The 20,443-nt window shown below is 46.8% G+C and overlaps 1 protein-coding gene and 1 long non-coding RNA gene across 2 annotated transcripts; one reads left to right on the top strand and one right to left on the bottom strand.

Moving 5' to 3' along the window:
• Positions 1-605: 605 nt before the first annotated feature.
• On the bottom strand, positions 606-8,910 carry LOC136789628 (uncharacterized). Its single transcript, XR_010828442.1, has 2 exons — positions 4,719-8,910; positions 606-3,824 (listed from the first exon to the last, which is right to left on the bottom strand). It is a non-coding gene; the product is annotated as an uncharacterized lncRNA (long non-coding RNA).
• A 4,015-nt stretch (positions 8,911-12,925) lies between these two features.
• On the top strand, positions 12,926-17,058 carry LOC136789844 (uncharacterized). The gene is made up of 2 exons (XM_066990987.1): positions 12,926-13,326; positions 13,915-17,058. Exons 1-2 carry the CDS (start codon positions 13,243-13,245, stop codon positions 17,056-17,058), a joined length of 3,228 nt encoding a protein of 1,075 aa, XP_066847088.1. The 5' UTR covers positions 12,926-13,242.
• The last annotated feature ends 3,385 nt before the right edge of the window (positions 17,059-20,443 follow it).

The following is a 20,443-nucleotide window of genomic DNA, read 5'->3' as shown; positions in this document are numbered from 1 at the left end:
ATCTGGCTATCGACCAGTACCCCCACAGTCCTTTCCGACAGGCAGCTTTGCAGCCACTCTTCCCTCAGCCTGTGGCGCTGCATGGGCTTGTTGTGCCCTGTGAGAAAAATCTTAATATTTTTTTCAGACAGTGTCTTCTGTGAAGCTATACAATACACAATTGCAACAGCAGGACTATGGTGAGCAGGAGCGCCCAGCAAAAGTATATCATAACCTTATATTCCCTAGTACCTGATGCTTGATTCCTCCCGTTTCCTCATTGACTGAGCACTACAGCTTCACAAACTACGTGATGCTTACTACTATACCATATATGTACAATTTTATTTGACCAACCTTTAATTTCTCCTGTTCCTTTTTTTTTTTTTTTCTTCATCTCTCATGACTAGAGGGCCTGTGATTTTTGCTTTTACTCATTTTCAACTGCTTGTCTTGTTTATCTTAGCTATCCTTATTTTGGGACAGCGGGACCTTCCCCTTATCTGCTTAACGTACAACCCACTGCTACGCTGTGCTGTAGCCATAAGCCTGGGAGCCAAGAGCAAAGCACAAACTGCTCCCTCGGCCACAGTGTTAGCGTTCATGAAGACACATAATCCACAAAGTGATTATATGAAGGTGCTTTATTAGGCGCCGGAAGTTAGGGGCATGCCTGCCCAAATCTAACTTCGTCTGATTTGTTTTCTTAGTTCTCTTTTATCTCCTAAGATACTACATATGCATTAGGTTTCACAACTCATCTATGCATGTTCATTTCCTAGCTCCACCTAGCCTCGCTTCGTATGCTAATTATCTTATCAGTCCTTCTGCGCTTGCGTATTACTCTCTGGTGGTCGTCCGGGTGGTCGTCGGGATGAAGTAAGATGTCTTCATCAGAGTTGAACTTTTTAACCTTTCCTTTTCACGCATGCTCTCTAAGCCCTTGGTCTCAGTCCAAACCGCAAGGTTGGTTTGACCCAGTTCCCAGAGTCCAAGAAGCCCCAGTTATCTAGATGTCTTGCAAATTGAGCATTCTTTTAATCCTCCTTACTCCTCATCATGAATTGGTGCATTCTCATGTTACCCTTGCACATATATTTTGTATCTTCCAAGCGCAGCCTCGTAACAGTACATCGCAAATGTAACATACTAAACAATATTGTATTATTTCTTCTTCTATTACTAACATTTCCCCCCTTTGAAAGCATTTCACTCCTTTCGAGGAGGGCAAATGCTCTCACTAACTAACTAAAATATTTTACACTCAGTGCTCACCAATAATATAATCACGGAAAATTACATCATTAAGAATCAAGGAAATTACAAAGATTAGGATTGTCACAACATTTCATAAGTCCACCACTTCTGCTTTATGTTAGGTTCACCCTTCTGGTTGGGTTCACTTGATCTGAAACTGATCTTGTCTATTCGGTTTTCATTCCATTTCACCTCCTGGGTTCCTCAGATTCTTTCTCTGAAGTCCAAAGTTGTTAGATGCCGGTGGAGGATATTGAGGATGTGGTTCCATTTGCCGAGCAATAGTTTGCATCACTGTCCGGTTCCAGGTTGTCTTCCTTAGGATCAGACTTTTCAGCATTATAAATGTTAACCAAATTAGTACCCCTACAATCACCAATATAATTATTGTCTCCAGTAAGGACTTAACCCAATTACTAATATTCCATCCACTAAAAATTTTATCCAACCAGCTTGTTGTCATATCTTTCTCTTCCTGTTCTGCATCTTGTTCCACTCGAGCCAGTTGTTCTATGTCATGTTCTACATCAATAGTCACATTTGGAATGTGGATGCAGCAATGATCAATACGATCTTTTAGAAATCCACATACTCCATGTTCCTTTAATAACAGTGTATCTAATGCTAATCGATTCTGTAGCACCATTTTAGTTGTAGCTTGTAGTTGGATATTAAGGTCTCTAAAGCCTTCTTTTGTGGCTCTCGCAAGCCTACTCACTTGTCCTGTAAGTTTATAAATCATTTCCCTATTTCGATAAGTAGCTACCTGTGCAAATAGAGATTCTAACGCCCAACTGAATTTTACTCCATCTGAGGGTTCATGCCATGTATCTTCATCTGCCCCTTCTTCTAAACTTCTTTTTGCCCTATTAATTTGTAGGGTTTCCAACTTTCCCTTGAAAGGAGACTTTTTCCATATTGGACACAATGTGGGGAGTCCTAGAGTTATTTCTTTTACTTCCCCATCTATCGGCAGGTGTGTAGTCCAAGTTCCATCACTGGCTGCCCATACAAATTGTCCTGGACTTTGTATGGTACTATAGCTACAATCCACTGCGACTTGACTAGCCTGGCTATTTCTTTCCGAATTGTACTTAATTCCTCGGCAAGCACATCCTGCCCTAAGAGCTATCAATACCGGAAGTAAGTGCTCAACATCTTCATTATTACTGTCACAAGTATATTTCTTCTCACAAGTCCACCAAGCTACCTTTGTTGACTCTTGTCTACCACTACTGTCAACCCGGCTTACTGTATAAAACTGATCAGTTCCATTCTGCTTTCCCTGCCATTTAATACACCATGATGTATTCCCTCCATACTGGAATTTCTGCAATAAACTTACTGTCCAATCACTATCCCACCCTTTCATTCCTTTTGGCTTATTTTTCTCTTGACATTCCCAAACAATCTTTTCTCTAACTCCTTCTACTACACGTAGTTCGTCGTAATAACACTGTCCCACATTCTTAAATCTGCCTATTGTTATGAAATGGTAGTTCTTCTTCTTTTCACATTCAGACCTTGATGTTGGGGGGCTCAGTTTCCTATAGTATTGTGTAACATTTATCCTCTCTAGAACTTTCACTTCTTTACATTGAATTGTTTCATTTCCTTTTACTTGGGGCAGTGGGGAGGTTATTATACCCCACTCAAGCGGGTCCCCCGTTGCTTTTGGGATGGGCAAACAAGCAGTAATTCTATCAGTTCCTTTCATTATGGCAAAATCTTTAATCAATCCTACCAGTAAATTCTCTGATGGTTGCCTAGGTGGGATCTGTACCACTTGTGTCCATGGTGCCTGGCCCTCTCTTCTTCTTCTAGATCCTTTTTGGTGGGCTACCAATATTCCTTTATCCAATTTTGGATATACCAATATCTCTCTCATCCCGTAATCTGTGCCATTTTCATGTGTTACCACGCACCGGTAATTTCCTTTGTTGACTTTAGTAACACTAAACAGGGTTAAGGTGGTAGCTCCTCTCAGTTGTTGGCCCAATTCTATGGTTATACTTACGTACGCCTTCCCCTTCCATCCAGCCTTCAATCCTGTATTGTCCCTGGTTGTGTCTACGTATATTTCCTGGCTCTGTCCAGAGTCACTTATTTTTTCCCAGACCACCTGTAGAGAGCTAATTGTTATTGGTTTATCGTTGTGCATTCCACATTCCAAAGTAACATTTTCTCCTCTGAATATTTCCTCTTTCTTATATTTTTCTGGTATTTCTAGGAACCCAATTACAAGGTATTTACACAAAACAATTACTGTTATCGTTACTGTTGTTAAGAACCCCAACATTGTATGGTTATACGCGCTTCATCTGTAGTTTTGTATCTCCGATTGCTCGCACTGACCAAAATTCGGGAACCTTTTTCACCCGAGTATAATGAATCCAAGCATCCACCCCTTCTACCTTTACAGCTGTAAAAGTAGTCAATAATACTTGATAAGGTCCGGCCGGCCCACCGTTCTCTCAGGGGTTCTTCATTCCAGTTTTTAATGTACACTTGGTCACCTGGCTGAATGTCGTGGACAGGATTTTCCAGTGCCAACGGTCGGTTCCACACCAGAACACTTCGAAGTTGAGCTAAAGTTTTACCAAGAGACAATACATAATTATAAACATCCTGGCTCCCTGTTATATGCATGTTAGGATTTGGTTCTGGGGATTCATAAGGCTTTCCATACGTAATCTCATACGGGCTTACTGACATTCCACTCCTTGGCTTTATCCTTATTCTCAGTAAAGCTATAGGCAAAGCTTGTGGCCATTGTATTTTGGCTTCCTGGCAGATTTTACTGATCTGTCCCTTTAGTGTTTGGTTCATCCTTTCTACCTGTCCACTAGATTGGGGTCTCCATGCAGTATGTAAATTCCAAGAAATTCCTAATAGCCGACTTACGTCTTTAACCACAGATGAAACAAAGTGCGGCCCCCTATCCGAGGATATTCCTAATGGTACCCCAAACCTCGGAATGATTTCCCGCAGTAACCATTTTACTGTCTCTTTAGCTTGATTGGTGCGACAGGGAAGGGCTTCTGGCCATCTGAAAAAGGTGTCAACCCCTACTAACAAATACCTACATCCCCTAGTCCTAGGTAACTCTACAAAATCAACTTGCCAGTAATCTCCTGGTTCTATTCCTACTCTAACTCTTCCCATTTCAGCATGTTTTCTTGCTACTGGATTATTTTTCAGACAAATCTCACACTTTGGCATTACTGATTTTGCCATTGTTAACATATGTGTAGAGATGATGCTACGTTTTAAAATGTTACCATTGCCTCTGCACCCCAGTGACACTCATTATGTCTTGTCTGAAGTATTTCTCGCATCACCAAGGGGGGTATTACTACCTGGCCCGTAGCAGTTACATACCATCCATCAGAGTTCTTTCGGGCCTTTAGGAGATGTGCTAATTTCTCATCCTCTGGTGAATATCTTGGTTCCTTGGGAAGATTAAGACAAGTGGGGCCTACCTTAAGTGGTACCAAAGCCATTACATTCCACACCTCCCGAGCAATTTGTCGAGCTGCTCGATCTGCCAGCCGATTCCCTTCTGATATTTTCAAGGTTCCTCCTTGATGAGCTTTACAGTGCATAATAGCCACTTGTTTTGGTTTTTGCACCGCATTTATCAAATTTAACACCTCCTCTTGATATCTTATATTGGCTCCTTGTGAGGACAACAGCCCTCTTTCTTTCCATAATGCTCCATGAACATGGACTACTCCAAAAGCATACTTTGAATCTGTCCAAATATTTACCATCTTTCCTTTACTCAGTTCCAGTGCTCGAGTTAGGGCTATCAGTTCCGCTCGCTGTGCTGATGTTCCAGGTGGTAAAGGTTTGGCTTCAATTACTGTCTTCAGGGTTGTTACTGCATACCCTGCATATCGTGTTCCATTCTCCACAAAACTACTACCATCAGTAAAAAGTTCCCAGTCATACCTTTCAAGGGGTACATCCTTCAAATCCTCACGGCTCGCATGGGTATGTTCAATTATTTCCACACAATTGTGTTCCAACGGTCCTTCTTCTGGAACAGTTCCTAGAAAGACTGCTGAATTTAACAGGTTAGTTGTTTTCAAGGTTACGTCATCTTGTTCAGTTAGTATTGCCTGATATTTCATCATTCGGCTGGGTGATAACCAGTGGCCCCCCTTTTGTTCTAAAACAGTTGTTACCATATGTGGTACAAAAACTTCAATACGTTTTCCCACGGTAAGTTTCCTTGCTTCCTGGATTAAGAGAACTGTTGCCGCTACTGCCCGCAAACATGAGGGCCATCCTGCACTTACAGCATCCAACTGCTTAGAAAAGTATCCCACAGGTCTTTTCCAGCTTCCCAGTCGCTGGGTTAGTACCCCTAGTGCTAGTCGTTGTCTTTCATATACAAATAACTGGAAATCTTTTGATAAATCCGGTAGGCCCAAAGCTGGTGACTTCATTAAGGCATCTGTAAGTTTCTTGAAAGCTTCTTTCTGTACTTTTCCCCAAATAAAATCCTGTGCCTTCTGAGCTTCATAAAGGGGCTTAGCTATTAGTCCATAATCCATTATCCATAATCTGCACCAGCCAGCCATTCCTAAGAAGGCCCTTAGCTCATGGAGATTTTGAGGTTCCGGGATGGTGCATATAGCTTTTATCCTATTGACACCCAGACTTCTTTGTCCCTGGGAAATCTCACACCCCAAATATGTTACAGTTGAGCAAACTATTTGTGCTTTTTCCTTTGAAACTTTATAACCACCCATTCCCAACTGATTTAAAATTTCGATGGTTATTTGGGTGCAGAGCGACTCATTCTCTGTAGCAATCAAAATATCATCTACATATTGTAACAGCAAATACTGACTTCTGGGTACCTGTATTTGTCCTTGCGTTGTCCAGATTTCCAGTTCCTTGGCCAGCTGGCTTCCAAAGAGGGTCGGGCTATTCTTGAAGCCTTGTGGGAGTCTTGTCCAAGTTAATTGTGTCTTTCGTCCACTCTGAGGATTTTCCCATTCGAAGGCAAATAATTTTCTACTATCTTTATCAAGAGGTATGCAAAAGAAGGCATCCTTTAAATCTATCACAGTAAACCATTTATATTTCTCTCTCACAGATGTTAACAATGTGTAAGGATTAGCCACTACCGGGTGAATGTCCTTTGTTATTTCATTTATTGCTCTAAGATCTTGTACCAATCTATACTCACCATTCGGCTTCCTTACTGGAAAAATTGGAGTATTGTATTCCGATTTACATTCTTCCGGAATCTGATGTTTGAGAAATTTGTCAATAATTTTCACTGTCCCCTGCCTAGCTTCTATCTTAAGTGGATATTGTTTGATTCGAACAGGTTTGGCTCCTTCCTTTAATTCCACCTTTACCGGTTGTGCCAGTTTCGACTTCCCTGGTACATCTGTTTCCCGTACTGTTGCTATAACTGCATTTTCTACTTCTCTTGGAATATTAACAAAGGGTTTATCTTTGATCATTAGGATTTGTCCTACTTTGGACTCAGGTACCTTCATTATTAATTCTCCATCCTCAAAGGTTATTGTTGCATCTAATTTAGCTAATAGATCCCGTCCCAAGAGTGGAATCGGGCATTCTGGTACATACAAAAATTCATGGGTTAGTTCCTTACCCCCAAAACGCAAATCAAGGGGTTGTAAGAATGGCCGTTCCTCCTCCTTCCCTGTGGCTCCAATTATTGTAGTTGTCTTAGTTCCCAATCGTCCTTTTAAACTATTTAACACTGAATATGTTGCTCCTGTATCTATCAAGAACTTTACTTCCTTATCCCCTAATTGAATCTTTACTAAAGGTTCTTTGACTGTTTTATGTTCTGTATCTAGTCAGCTACTAAAATCTCCCAGCACCATTGCCTTAATGGCCTCCTGATTCTGAAATGAACTTCCCGAGAATTGGTCTCTTCTAAACGGACACTCATTTTTCCAATGCCCTTCCTTTTTACACTAAGCACACTGATTCAATCCTAATCTTTCTCCCGGATTTCCACCAAAGTCTCCGCGACCCCTTCCGATACTAACTCCCCGTCCTCTAGCAAATCCTCTTCCTCTCCCTCTGAATCCTTGGTTTCCTCTGCCTTGAATTACTGCTAACAAATTCTGTTGCTGCCTCCTGGTGGATTCTTTTTCTCTATTGTTGTATACTTTCCAGGCTATTTCTAACAGTCTATCCATATTTCTCAGGTCTCCTCCCTCCAGTTTCTGTAATTTCTTCCGGATATCCTCCTGTGATTGCCCTAAAAAGATAAGAGCTAATTGTGCTTTAGCTTGTTCTGTTTCTATATCTAGGTCAGTATATTTCTTTGCAGTTTCCTTAAGCCTTTCCAAAAATGCAGAGGGAGATTCGGTTTTCTCCTGCCTAACATTATACAATTTAGACCAATTTATAGTTTTAGGCATGGCACTCTGCACCCCTATTTGGATCCAATCCTGGTATCTCTTCAATCTCCTCAGACCATCCCCTGTATTATAGTCCCATTGCGGGTCTTCCGTCGGGAAGTTCTGATCTACGCTTCCCGAGACTAATCCATTCCGAACATCCTCTTTTGCTCTTTCTCTAGCTGCCCTTAACACCGTATCTTTTTCTGTCGAGTCCATTAATGTATCTAATATTACTTGAAGATCATCCCAGTCCGGATTCTGGGTTTTAATTATCATTTTCATTACCCTGGCTACTTTATCCGGGTTTTCCCGATATGTCCCTGCTGCTTGTTTCCAAATTACTAGGTCTCCCGGAGTAAACGGTACTTTAACATATACTGGCCCTTCCGTCCCTACTCCTTGTCTGAGTGGAGCAATTATGTTTCCCTTTTGTCTTATTCCGCCTTTCTTTCTTATCATCCATTCACCCACAACTTTCTGCTCTCGTTGTCGGGTTCTATACGATACCGGGGTAGCCGAAGCTACCGCTCCGTTTTCTTCCTCCTCCCCCTCACTATCCCCGCTTCCTTCCCTGACAGTCTGCCCTTGTTCTAACGGGGCTGATGGTACTACTTCCAAATCTATATTTCCATCATCTCGTCTATAATACCTATCATTCTCTAACGCTTGATGTCCTATACAGCGTCTTTCTCCTCTGCATCCTTTACAATGCTCATCAACAGTTATTTTAGCCACCATTATCCCGCAAGCGCGTTGCCACTCAGGCTTATCTCGCAAATAGAAAAATAGTTCTACATAAGGAATCTCGTCCCACTTGCCTTTTCGCTTACAAAATAACATTAATTGTAAGATAGTATTGTACTGTAAGGTTCCGTTTTCTGGCCAACTTTCTTGATCTTCTAGTTCATACTGTGGCCACCAAACATTACAGTAATCAACCAGTTTACCCTTTCGTAACTCCTGCCCGAAACACCCCTCCTTCCAGTGTGCTAATAAACAGCCCAAAGGGGAGGATCGCGGTACCGAAGCATTACCGCCCAGAATACTTTTAAGTTTTTCCATTATCAGCTATAGCTTTTACCGAACCGAACCAGATGCTGAGCCTGCAGCAAAACCAGACCACTGATGCCGAACCTGCAGCGCTTTCGCGACTGTCTGACGGACGGCGCCTAGGCTTACCACGGGAATTCCTTAGCCCAACCGTGCGTGGCTTTCGCCGCGTCTGACCGGCAGGCTCCCAGACCAGTTCGGTACCGATTACCAGAAAGCACCTTTTTCTTACCCTTTCAGAGGTACGTTGAGAGCAGCGGGGGTCGGTCGCGGCCGATGGCTCCCCGAGAAACTCCAAGGTGCCGGCTGGAGCGTGATCAGTTCGCGAGACGCCTCAGCAGTGCCCGCAAGGTCCCATCTGGGTCGCCAAAATGTTAGCGTTCATGAAGACACATAATCCACAAAGTGATTATATGAAGGTGCTTTATTAGGCGCCGGAAGTTAGGGGCATGCCTGCCCAAATCTAACTTCGTCTGATTTGTTTTCTTAGTTCTCTTTTATCTCCTAAGATACTACATATGCATTAGGTTTCACAACTCATCTATGCATATTCGTTTCCTAGCTCCACCTAGCCTCGCTTCGTATGCTAATTATCTTATCAGTCCTTCTGCGCTTGCGTATTACTCTCTGGTGGTCGTCCGGGTGGTCGTCGGGATGAAGTAAGATGTCTTCATCAGAGTTGAACTTTTTAACCTTTCCTTTTCACGCATGCTCTCTAAGCCCTTGGTCTCAGTCCAAACCACAAGGTTGGTTTGACCCAGTTCCCAGAGTCCAAGAAGCCCCAGTTATCTAGATGTCTTGCAAATTGAGCATTCTTTTAATCCTCCTTACTCCTCATCATGAATTGGTGCATTCTCATGTTACCCTTGCACATATATTTTGTATCTTCCAAGCGCAGCCTCGGAACAGTACATCGCAAATGTAACATACTAAACAATATTGTATTATTTCTTCTTCTATTACTAACACCAATGCCGTGCTGCAGGCTGGCACGGCCCGCAGATCCCAGGCTGCCAAGCCCAACGTGCAGCCGCCAAGCAGGCGCCAGCTGCCAGAGGCTGCAGGAAGGTTCCAGAAGCAGCGGCAGCGCCCCGGGCAGGGGCAGCCACGAGTGCAGGAGCTGCTCGTGGGATGTGGGCTCAGGGGCAGACGCCTGCCCCTGCAGGGGACAAGGCCCACCCAGAGCCTGCCCACCGGCATGGGCCTGCCCAGACATCCTGGGGGGAAGCCCTGGCCACAGCCAGTGATCCGGGGGGATGCAGAAGCCCCTCACAAATGATGCGAAAAACGGGGCCCACAAGTGAGAGGCCATGTCACTTACAATGGAACCCTGCAGTACTTGGAGAAAAGAGGCACTGTCTCTCCAGACAGCAGGTTTCCTTCAGCACAAAGAAAAAGAAAGGCCTCTTGGGTCTAGATGCCGCCCGCCATCACTGACAGCCAGGCTGGGGACAGCCCAAGGCCTCAGCCAGCTTGTGGCACAGGGGAAACCAGAAGTGCAAAATGGCCGCCAGGGCTGTCAGAGGATGGGTCGGGAGCTGCCCAAGGTTAGTGGAATTAGTTGGGATCTTATCAATGTTTATAAATACCTGAAGCGTGGCAGACAGAGGGATTTGGCCAACCTCTTTTCAGTGGTTTGTGGGGACAGGACAAGGCGTAATGGCCACAAGATGGAGCCCAGGAAGTTCCACACCAACATGCAAAAGGACTTCTTCACGGTGAGGGTGACGGAGCACTGAAACAGGCTGCCCAGGGAGGTTGTGGAGTGTCCTTCTCTGGAGATATTCAAGGCCCGTCTGGACACCTACCTGGGCAGCCTGCTCTAAGGAACCTGCTTTGGCAGGGCGGTTGGACGCGATGATCTCTCGAGGTCCCTCCCAACCCCAACAATTCTGTGATTCTGTGAAATTTCCACTGCAAAAACACCTGCCACTGCAAAAACACAACTTTGGTTCTCACAATTCCCCCCTCTTCTTTTCTCACTCCTATTGTTGTTTCTGCACTTCTACACATCCTCCATCCTTGAGTTTTTCCAACATTAGGGCACAATATTTTTCTTCCCAAGTCAGGGGGATGACAGATATGCAATGCCTTTATCATTGTAATACCAACAATACCGCCCTGTGGGGGAGGCCAGCAAAGCCCCTCTCACTGCAGCAGCAGCACCAAAGGAAGAACGAAAAGAAGTGGCTTCTCCTTTGGCTGGAGGCCCTGCGTGCGAAGTCAGCAAAGACCCTCTCACTCCAGGAGCAACGGCACAAGAAGGAGAAGCGGCTTCTCCCTGGGCTGGACAACCTGTGGAGGAAGCCAGTGAAGCCCCTCTTGGTCCAGCAGCAACACCAGACGAAGAAGAAGTGGCTTCTCCTTTGAGTGCAGAGCCTCTCAGGGAGGACAGCACCGATCTTCTCAGCCCCGCAGCAGCTGAGGAAACAGGAGCAGTGGCTTCTCCCTTGGTTCCTGGGCGCCACGTAAGCACAGCGTGCGTGGTGGGCACGAGGCCCTCAGGGAGCTTTGCAGCACCCACAGAAGCATCACAGGGAGGCACAGGACAGCGTCCCTGTGTGAGAAAAATCTCAGTATTTTTTTCAGTCAGGGTCTTCCGTGAAGCGATTTTATTCACAATTGCAATGGCGGGCCTCCTGCGAGCAGGAGCGCGCACTAAAAGTATACCATAACCTTATATTCCCTATTACCCGACACCTGACTTCTCCCGCTTCCTCATGGGCTGAGTACTACAGGTTTACAAACTACTTACGCCTTTCTATACCATATATGTACAATTTTATTTGACCAACCTTTCATTTCTCCTTTTCCTTTCCTTTTCTTCATCTCTCGTGACTAGAGGACTCCTGATTTATTTTTTTTCTACTAATTTTGCGCAGCTCATCCTGTTTGTCTTAGCTATCCTCCTTATTTTGGGACAGCGGGACCTTCCCTTTATCTGCCTAATGTACTTCCCACTGCTTTGCTACTGCCATGCCTGCACAATCTCTTGTGAATATGCAAGGTTAGTAGAATTTTCCCATGCAAAAACACCTGCCGCTGCAAAAACACAACTTTGTTTCTCACAATGCCCCCCTCTTCTTTTCTTACTCCTCTTGCTGTTTCTGCACTTCTTCACATCCCCCACTCTTCTCTTTTTCGAACATTAGGGCCCAATATTTTTCTTCCGATGTCACGGGGGATGACAGATTCGCAGTGCCATTATCTTTAGAATTCCAACAAATAGCTGTTTGAGCCAATTCCATTCAGGTAACCGCAAAAGTCACTTCCTCCCAAATGTTTCTAAATCCCCAGGAAGTGTCATCTTGAGCCGCTCTGTGTAGGATTTGTTTCTTTCCCAAATATTTTTGAGATCAGTCCAATTTGCCCCTTTTGATCTACAGACATACAGCAACTAGCATTAATTACAGTACACGCTCTCCTGTGAGGCTAATAATAAATCAAATACCATTTAGTTCTGGAGTACTATTTTTGGCAAGCTTGTTACCTCCTCTTGTAGTGCCTGCACTGCATGCAGAGTGTTAGTTTCTAGCTCTACAATGAGTGAAATTCCCTGTTTCAGTTTACTAGAGGATTATCTGGAGTCCTCTTAATTCTGCGTGCGGTCTCAAGGGGGCTTTGGCATTGTGGGTCTTCAATAATAGGTACATTTGGAATTATTGCCCCCAGGGTGCAAGCTCCCTTCCAGCCAAGGGGCAACACCTTCCTGGATGTATTGCCGCATAGCCAGTACCACCCCTTGCCATTCGGGACAGGCCATCCGGTTACAGGATTCTCATGTTGTATCTGCTGTACAAAAACTTCTAAACTGTTACTTAGATAACGCTCCTGCCTTCCTCTTTGTCACACTCAAAATGGTTAAGAACAAAATAGGATTACAAGATACGCCACCGGGCCCACGTAGCGGGCACCACCAATCGACACTTGGATAAAACAGCACTTCCTTTTCGATCTGTCATGCGCTTCGTTCATCTCCGGCCGTTCCCCTCACGGAGAATACAGAACCACGGATCGGAACTCCGCGCTCGCTTCGCAGCGATGCTGCGTCTCACTCCCACAGCACAATCATGCGATCATGCAGAGAGGCCCCTTAAACTTCTCATTCATGCTACAAGGATATATCAGAAAAATAACCAGACTATTTTGTATCGTCTCTGGCCGAGTTCCTCGAGGAGTCACTCACTTCACAACAATACTTTGGCTCAAACACATACACATATACTTCCTTGCTGGTGCAGCTACTGCTGCCTCCGGTGCAATATTAGGATTAGAGGGAGCATAACTTGATTCCTCCTCCGAAAAAGGAGTCTTATTGTTTACATATAAACTTAAAGCCGGAATTTCCATCAGACCCGCATTGTGGCCAAAATAGTGAAGTTCCTTTTAATGGCTTTTCAGGCCAGACAATTAGACAATATCTAACCATTGCTTTTTTTTTTTTTTTCTTTTTCCCTAGTTTTTGGGTTGTTTTTCCAATTCCTTTTCTTTCTCCCCAAAGGACTGCCTTTACGCACAATTCCGAGGATTCTGCTTCTGAAGATCTCCAAGGATGGAGACTCCACAACCCCTCTGGGCAACCAGTTCCAGCAAATACAACCTGTTCCAGCAGCAGAGCGTACAGGAGCAGCGCCAGGTGAGGCTCAGGGAGCGAGACAGGGACAGCAGCGTAACGGGACGGCATGGAGAGCACCAGGATGAGGAGAACAGTTCTGGAGCAAGCCGGCCAGCTGGCCCTGAGCACCTCCGGCCTGGACGCAGTTATTCCCAAACCTGGGGTTTCTCCATGAAGAGCCGACCCCCAGGACAGCCAAAGCCCATGTGGCCCTGGCATTTCTGTGCCCAGAGGCACAAAGAGCAGCGTGGCCTAATTCAACCTGGCTGTCCGCAACCAGGAGCTGCCTCCATCGTCCCTCCATGCGGACAGGCTGCCAGTGCGGTCGTGCCCAGAGAGCGTGCGTCACACTGGCAGCTGCCACACGGAGTCGGGAGCCCCAGGAGGGTTCGGAAGAACATCTTTGGCAGCCCTGGCAGCCTCCGACGAGCAGGCAGCAATTCAGGCGGAGACAGGCAGGGCATTACCCTGGCAAGCCGAGCCCCACTGTGCGTGGTCCCCTGCCAGGGCATGAATGGGGCCACTGCAGGGCAGCTCACAGGAGCACCATTAGGGGGCCGTGGAGGGGAATGGCAGAAATGACCAAAGTAACCCGGCCTTTCTCCTCAGTTTCTCTTGCAGATGGAGAAGCTGCAAGTCACGAAGACACTGCCACACAGTGGGGTGCGGCAGGAAGAGAGAATCCGTCTGCCAGCCGTGCCGCCTTTCCCAAGGCAGGCAGCGACTCAGGCAGCAGCAGCCAAGCAAGTGCCTGCAGCACAGACATCGTCATCTGAAAGGGTCACTTGCAAGCTGCCCCCTCTACAAGCAACAGCCTCTTCATCTTCAGTTGGAGGAAGGGCAAAGGCGTTGGGCACAGAGGCCCACAGCCACCAAGAGCTTCTGCCACCTCTTCCGTGCATCTCTGGTGACAGGGACAAGGCAGTGAGGGCAGAGAGCCGGGAACGTGGCCCACACAGCCCTGTGGCCCCTGACGAGGACATGGAGTACACAGTACGGTCCTTCGTCTCCACAGTCATAAGAAACGCTCTAGCCTGCAACGAGGGAGCCAACAGCAAAGCAAGGCTTTCTCCCTCAGGCAGACGTCCCGGGACCAAAGGCTACAGAACACCATCTCTCACCACAGCAGTGCCCCAAAATGGGAAGAAGAAGAGTCAGCACTCGCCCAAAAGCAGCCCTGCAGCCCCTGCCGAAGAAATGGAAGACCCAGTAAAGGTCTTTGTCTCCACTGCCATTAGCAACGCCGTAGCCCGGAACCAGGGAGCCATGAGCGAGGCAAGGCTTTCTCCTTTGGACAGACGTCCCAGGAGCGAAGGCCGCATAACACCACCACTCCTCACAGCAGTGCCGCAGAATTGGAAGAAGAGTCAGCACCGTGCCAAAAACAGCCCTGCAGCCTCTGCCGAGGACATGGAACACCCAGTAAAGGCCTTCGTCTCCAGTGTCATTAGCAAGGCTATAGCCTGCAACGAGGGAGCCATGAGGGAGGCAGAGCTTCCTCCCTTGTGCAGAGGTCCCAGGAGCAAAGGCCACAGAACACCACCTCTCCTAACAGCAGTGCCCCAGGATTTGAAGGAGAGTCGGCAGGCTGCCCCACACTGCCCCACAGACTCTTTCACGGCACTGTGGGACACAGCACAGTCCCTTGTGTCTGAAGTCCTGGCAAAGACAATGGCTGAAAGCTGGGAACACGGCCAATGGCCTGCAGAACTGGAGGACCTGGCACACACGGGGTGCACAACGACATCAACAAGAGCAGTCCAGGTCCAGACAGACATGGACAGCAGGTGGACCACTGCTCTGCCAGGGCGCCATCACCAGGCACGTTCAGGAAAAGCGGCTGCTGGCAGAGCCCCTGCACCAGCAAGCCCAGACAGGGCTGAGAAGCAAGGGCAGCAGGGACAGATACACATCAAACCCAGGCAGTGGAGCGGCAAGGATGAGACAAGCCAGGGCCAGGGCAGGAAGGAAAGTGGTCCTGTGGGTTCGGATGAAGAGGAAGAGATTGTCATCTTCAAGTCCTGGATCAACCCCAGGTTCCCCAGCCTCTTCCAGGACCCACAGGCCTTTCCCCAGGAAGAGGGCAGCTCAGCCAGGAGCGCGGACAGGGAGGCTGCAGCACAAGAAGCAGAACCCCCAACAAGTGTCTCTCTTGGCTCATTGGACACTGAAACATCGCTTGCTTGCCTGGCAGAGAGGCACGGCACGCCTCTCACCGCAACACAACCGTCAGAGAGCAGGCCAGCAAGTTGTCCATCAGCCCCTGCTTTTGAAGACAAAGGCTACAGAGCGCCTCCCCAGACACGTGGGGCTCAAGAGTCAAAGCCATCAGCCTGTCCCACTCCCATCGAGCACAGCACTGCAGTGATGGTTGAGAGCCAGGGACGTGCCCAACATGCCTCCAGTGCCTGTGATGAAGATCTGCATGAAACAGCCCGGACCCTGGTTTCCGCAGTCCTAAGACAAGCTGTAGCCATGAGCCGGGGAGCCACGAGCAAGGCACCAACTGCTCCCTTGGCCACAGGACCCAGGGTGCCTCCTCCCACTGCAGAGCCTGCAGACTCTGCATCCTCAGCATCTGCCTTGGCTGGAGCACTGGGGGACCTGGCACACACGGGGTGCACAGTGACAGCAACAAGATCAGCCGGGGTCCAGACAGACGCGGAGAGCAGGTGGACCACTGCTCTGCCAGGGCCTGATCCCCGGCTATGTGCAGGAAGAATGGCTGCAAGCAGAGACCCTGCACCAGCTAGCCCAGACAGGAGTGAGAAGCAAGGGCAGCAGAGACAGATACACATCAAACCCAGGCAGGGGAGCGGCAAGGATGAGAAAAGCCAGGGCCGGGGCAGGAAGGAAAGTGGTCCTGTGGGTTCGGATGAAGAGGAAGAAATGGTCATCTTCACCTCCTGGATCAACCCCAGGCTCCCCAGCCTCTTCCAGGAACCACAGCCCTTTCCCCAGGAAGAGGGCAGCTCATCCAGCAGTGTGGACAGGGAGGCTGCAGCAGAAGTAGCAGAACAACCAACAAGCGCCTCTCTTGGCTCATTGGAGCCCACGGACACTGCACCACCAGCTGCTCCCCTGGCAGAAGGTCCAGGGGAAGGGAGGCACAGCACGCCTCTCGGTACTGCAACAGTACCGTCGGAGAGCAGGCCAGCAAGTCCTCCATCAGCCCCTGCTTTTGAAGATGAGGGGAACAGAGCGCCTCCCCCCATTCCAGTGTCTCGAGACTCAAAGCCATCAGCCTGTCCCATCCCCAGTGAGCACAGCACTATGGCGATGGTTGAGAGCCAGGGACATGGCCAAAATGCCTCCAGTGTCTCTGATGAATATCTGTATGAAACAGCCCAGATCATTGTCTCTGCAGTCCTACTCCATTCTGTAGCCATCATCCAGGGAGCCACGATCAAGGCACCAACTGCTCCCACGGCCACAGGGCACAGGGTGCTTCCTCCCACAGCGGAGCCTGTACACTCTTCATCCTTAGCCTCTGCTTTGGCTGGATGCCCTGTGGGGGAGGCCATCAGAGACCCTGTCACTCCAGCAGCAGCACCAGAGGAAGAACGAAAAGAAGTGGCTTCTGCCTGGGCTGGACAACCTGTGGAGGAAGCCAGTGAAGCCCCTCTTGGTCCAGCAGCAGCACCAGACGAAGAAGAAGTGGCTTCTCCTTTGAATGCAGAGCCTCTCTTTCAGGAGGCCATTCATCTTTTCCCCATTTTGGGGCACTACCCCCAGCTGAGGAAGTATCAATAGACCGTTTCATTCTGTTCAGGTCATCATATAATCTTATTCCTAAATGATTTCCTTGTGTTTGTGACAATAAAAAGAACAAGGGTCTTATGTACCCCACATAGCATATTCCCGACCAGTTTCCGGGTAGCCTCTTGTAAGCATGTTCGCCACACACTCAGTAATATCCCTTTAAGGCCCACATCCCGTTTGGAAAAGGACCATCCCATCCCTTTTCACCCCTTGGGGCGTGATAATACAGAGTGTCATTGTTACCGAGTGGTCCTGTTATAATGTCTGCCCCGTTTGTACTCATATGTGCGCACTTCCAAGCTCCCGCATTGGGTTTTCACTTACAGTCACAATTCAGTTCTCCTTGGTGGCCTGTCATATTACAAGCTGACCAGAAATGTTTAAAGAACACTCGCCTCCCATTCTCATTCTGCCATCTCCAGCGATAGACCTGCACCACATACTGTTCCTTAGTTGTGTTATCATGTTGACAGTCTAAGATTTGACTATCGAATTGTCCCCCCGCTTGGGCTCTTGCCACAGCTTTACATCTGGATCCAAAAAATGCCCTATATGAGCATTTCAGCCAAGTCCCATTTCTCAGCTGAACATGTGTGGCGTTCCATTTCCCACTACTTGTTGTACAGTTTATAGGCCTACATCCAGGATTGATACAATCATATCCAGGGGAGAGAGTCCAATTGCAAATACTTTTTCCTACCGCCAACTGTTCCTGTTCTGTTCAAGCAGTATACACCCCGAGCTGACAAGTGCAACTGCCATGGGCCTCCTTCTTCTTCCCAAAATTGCGTCCCATTATGAACATTGCTCAAATTACTGACCCACCACTTGGGTTCGACCGGGCCTGCTACCCAGGGCCAACTTTCAGTTCCCCCCGGTCCTCCACAAATCCAGCAGTTACTAAGGTTAAAGGCCTTGGCCGCTTCCTCCCCCCAAGTGAAAAAGTTATTCCTCCATTCTTGCCCATGGCCCGATTGCCCCTGTAAAAACAATACCAGGAAGTATAGCATTTCTTATCCTTTTTCGCCATCCAATCTTGAGAGTGTGGGAAATGCCTTCAATCATGGGGTTGGGCCCACTTTCAGAGCTTGTGTTACCATTCAGCCCTTCTGGGTGATCCAGCTCCTGGAAAAACTAATCACAATTTTATTATGGGTTTAAAAAGGTTCTCATGTTATCTTTCTCAGGACAACCTGATCTTAGCACGGGAGGAGTCCGGTCGAGGCACTCTCACTCGGCGGTCAATACCCATAGGGGTTGCCTCCCTTGGTAGACCATACACACCGCAGTGGAGGGTCCTACCCCGGTCTTGCCTTCTCCCTTTCCTCCCTTCAGCCTTGTCCTCTTTATCCAATGCCCTTAATTCATGCAGAACCTCATTGCTAGTGTTCCTCTTTAGTCTCAGTTTCAGTTCCCCAGGAGTGGACTCAACCCTCCAGGCTTCGTTAGTTATTGGTCCGTTTATTCTGGATGCGTGGGTCCAACCCCTTTCTGCTGTTCTCACAGCTGTTTCAGGAGTAAGTAAAACAAGGTACGGTCCTTCCCATCGGGGGTTCAATGATTCTTCTCTCCAGGTTTTTATTAGGACCTTGTCTCCTGGTTGTATTTTATGAATAGCAAATCCTAGAGGTGGTGTTTGAGTCATCATCCCAATTTCTCTTAGCTCCTGTAATCTCCTTCCAATGGTAATTGGAAGGAGAAATTAATATTTATTTTTTTTTAATTAATAATTTCTGGATACTACGATCCTCAACTACATTGTTCCCTAGGGGCATCCCTTGGGAATAAGGCATACCATATAACATTTCATATGATGATAATCCAGTCTCACTGTGTGGTTTAGTTCTTATGTTTAAAAGTGTCAATGGTAAACATTTCGTCCAGGGCAGCTGTGTCTCGATCATTAACTTAGCCAGTTGCTGTTTTATTGTTTGATTCACCCTTTCTACTTTCCCTGAGCTCTGTGGGTGCCATGGAGTGTGGTATTTCCACTGAATACCTAATGATTGACACAACAATTTTATTATTTTAGAAGTAAAGTGTGTGCCCTGATCAGAATCAATGTACTGGATTATCCCATACCTTGGTATTAAATGTTCCAATAAAATTTTTACCACCGTCTGTGCTGTAGCTTGTGCTACAGGATAAGCTTCTACCCATTGTGTTAAATGATCTAAAATTACCAACAGATATTTTATTCTCCCTACCTTGGGCAATCCAGTGAAATCGACTTGTACTTTCTCGAAAGGCCTATAAGCTGTTTTTCTCCCTCCTGTAGCTGCTTGTCAAAACACTTTCTTATTTATTTTCTGACAAGTTAAACAACCTTGTGTAATTTGTTTCGCTATTTCAAAAAGCCCAATGCAACCAAATTGTTTAAGGAAATGATCACTTAACGCCTTCATACCCCAAGGTGTTTGTGCATGCAAACGTTCCAGTATTTGCCTCGCATAGGCTTTTGGCAATATCTCTCGCCTGTCAGGCAGTGTCCATTCTCCTTGTTCTAACTTAGCCCCTATTTTCTCCAGTTTTGCTTGTTCCTCAGGGGTAAACTTCTTTTCTCCTCCTTCTTGCCTTTCTTCCTCTCGTATCATATTAATTTTAACAACCTGAGTCCTCAAGGCTGCTTCCTGGGCCTCCTTATCTGCTAGATTATTTCCTCTGATTGGATAATCTAATCCCTTTTGGTGTCCTCTTACATGCACCACTGCTATCTCCTTTGGTTCTCTTAATGCCCTTAAAATTTTTATTATTAACTCTTGATGTATAAGATTCCTCCCTTGAGTATTAATTAGACCTCTTTCTTCCCAAATTTTTCCAAAAGTATGGACCACCCCATATGCATATTTAGAATCTGTATATATCGTCCCACTTTTCCCTTTTAATAGTTCCAGGGCCCTACATAGGGCATACAGCTCACAAGCCTGAGCTGACCATGATGGGCTCAAAGGTCCGGATTCCACAGGTTCTAAGCTCTTATTAATTATTGCATATCCTGATTTCCTTTTCCCTTCCACTACTTGGGAGGAGCCATCTACAAACAGTGCCTCTCCTTTCTCCAACTCAGTATCCCTTAAATCTGGTCTTACTGTTGTCTGGGTCTCAATTACCTCTAAACAGTTATGTTGTACTTCCTCCTGTGGTTCTCCGAACAAAAATTGTGCTGGACTCTGAGCAGAGGTTACCCTCAGTTCTAGGTCAGGTGAGTCAATTAGTATTGCTTCATACTTTAGGATCCGACTATCCGTTAACCATTTTTCTGCTTTCTGCTGTAAGACACTTCTAACATTGTGTGAAGTATACACCTTTAAAGGAGCACTAAAGGTAATCTTCCTAACTTCTTCTATTAATAATGCTGTAGCAACCAAAGCTTGAA

The sequence above is a fragment of the Anser cygnoides genome, chromosome 1 (assembly GCF_040182565.1).
Source record: "Anser cygnoides isolate HZ-2024a breed goose chromosome 1, Taihu_goose_T2T_genome, whole genome shotgun sequence".
Classification (NCBI taxonomy): Eukaryota; Metazoa; Chordata; class Aves; order Anseriformes; family Anatidae; genus Anser; species Anser cygnoides.
The sequence above is the reverse complement of the archived record's forward strand: the minus strand, read 5'-3'. Positions and strand labels throughout refer to the sequence as shown.

Excerpts from the sequence above, each read along its gene's own strand:
- LOC136789844 (XM_066990987.1), top strand. The coding sequence starts at position 13,243 with ATGGAGACTCCACAACCCCTCTGGGCAACCAGTTCCAGCAAATACAAC. Across the intron at positions 13,327-13,914 it reads GCGTACAGGAGCAGCGCCAG|TTTCTCTTGCAGATGGAGAA; the intron begins GTGAGGCTCAGG and ends CTTTCTCCTCAG.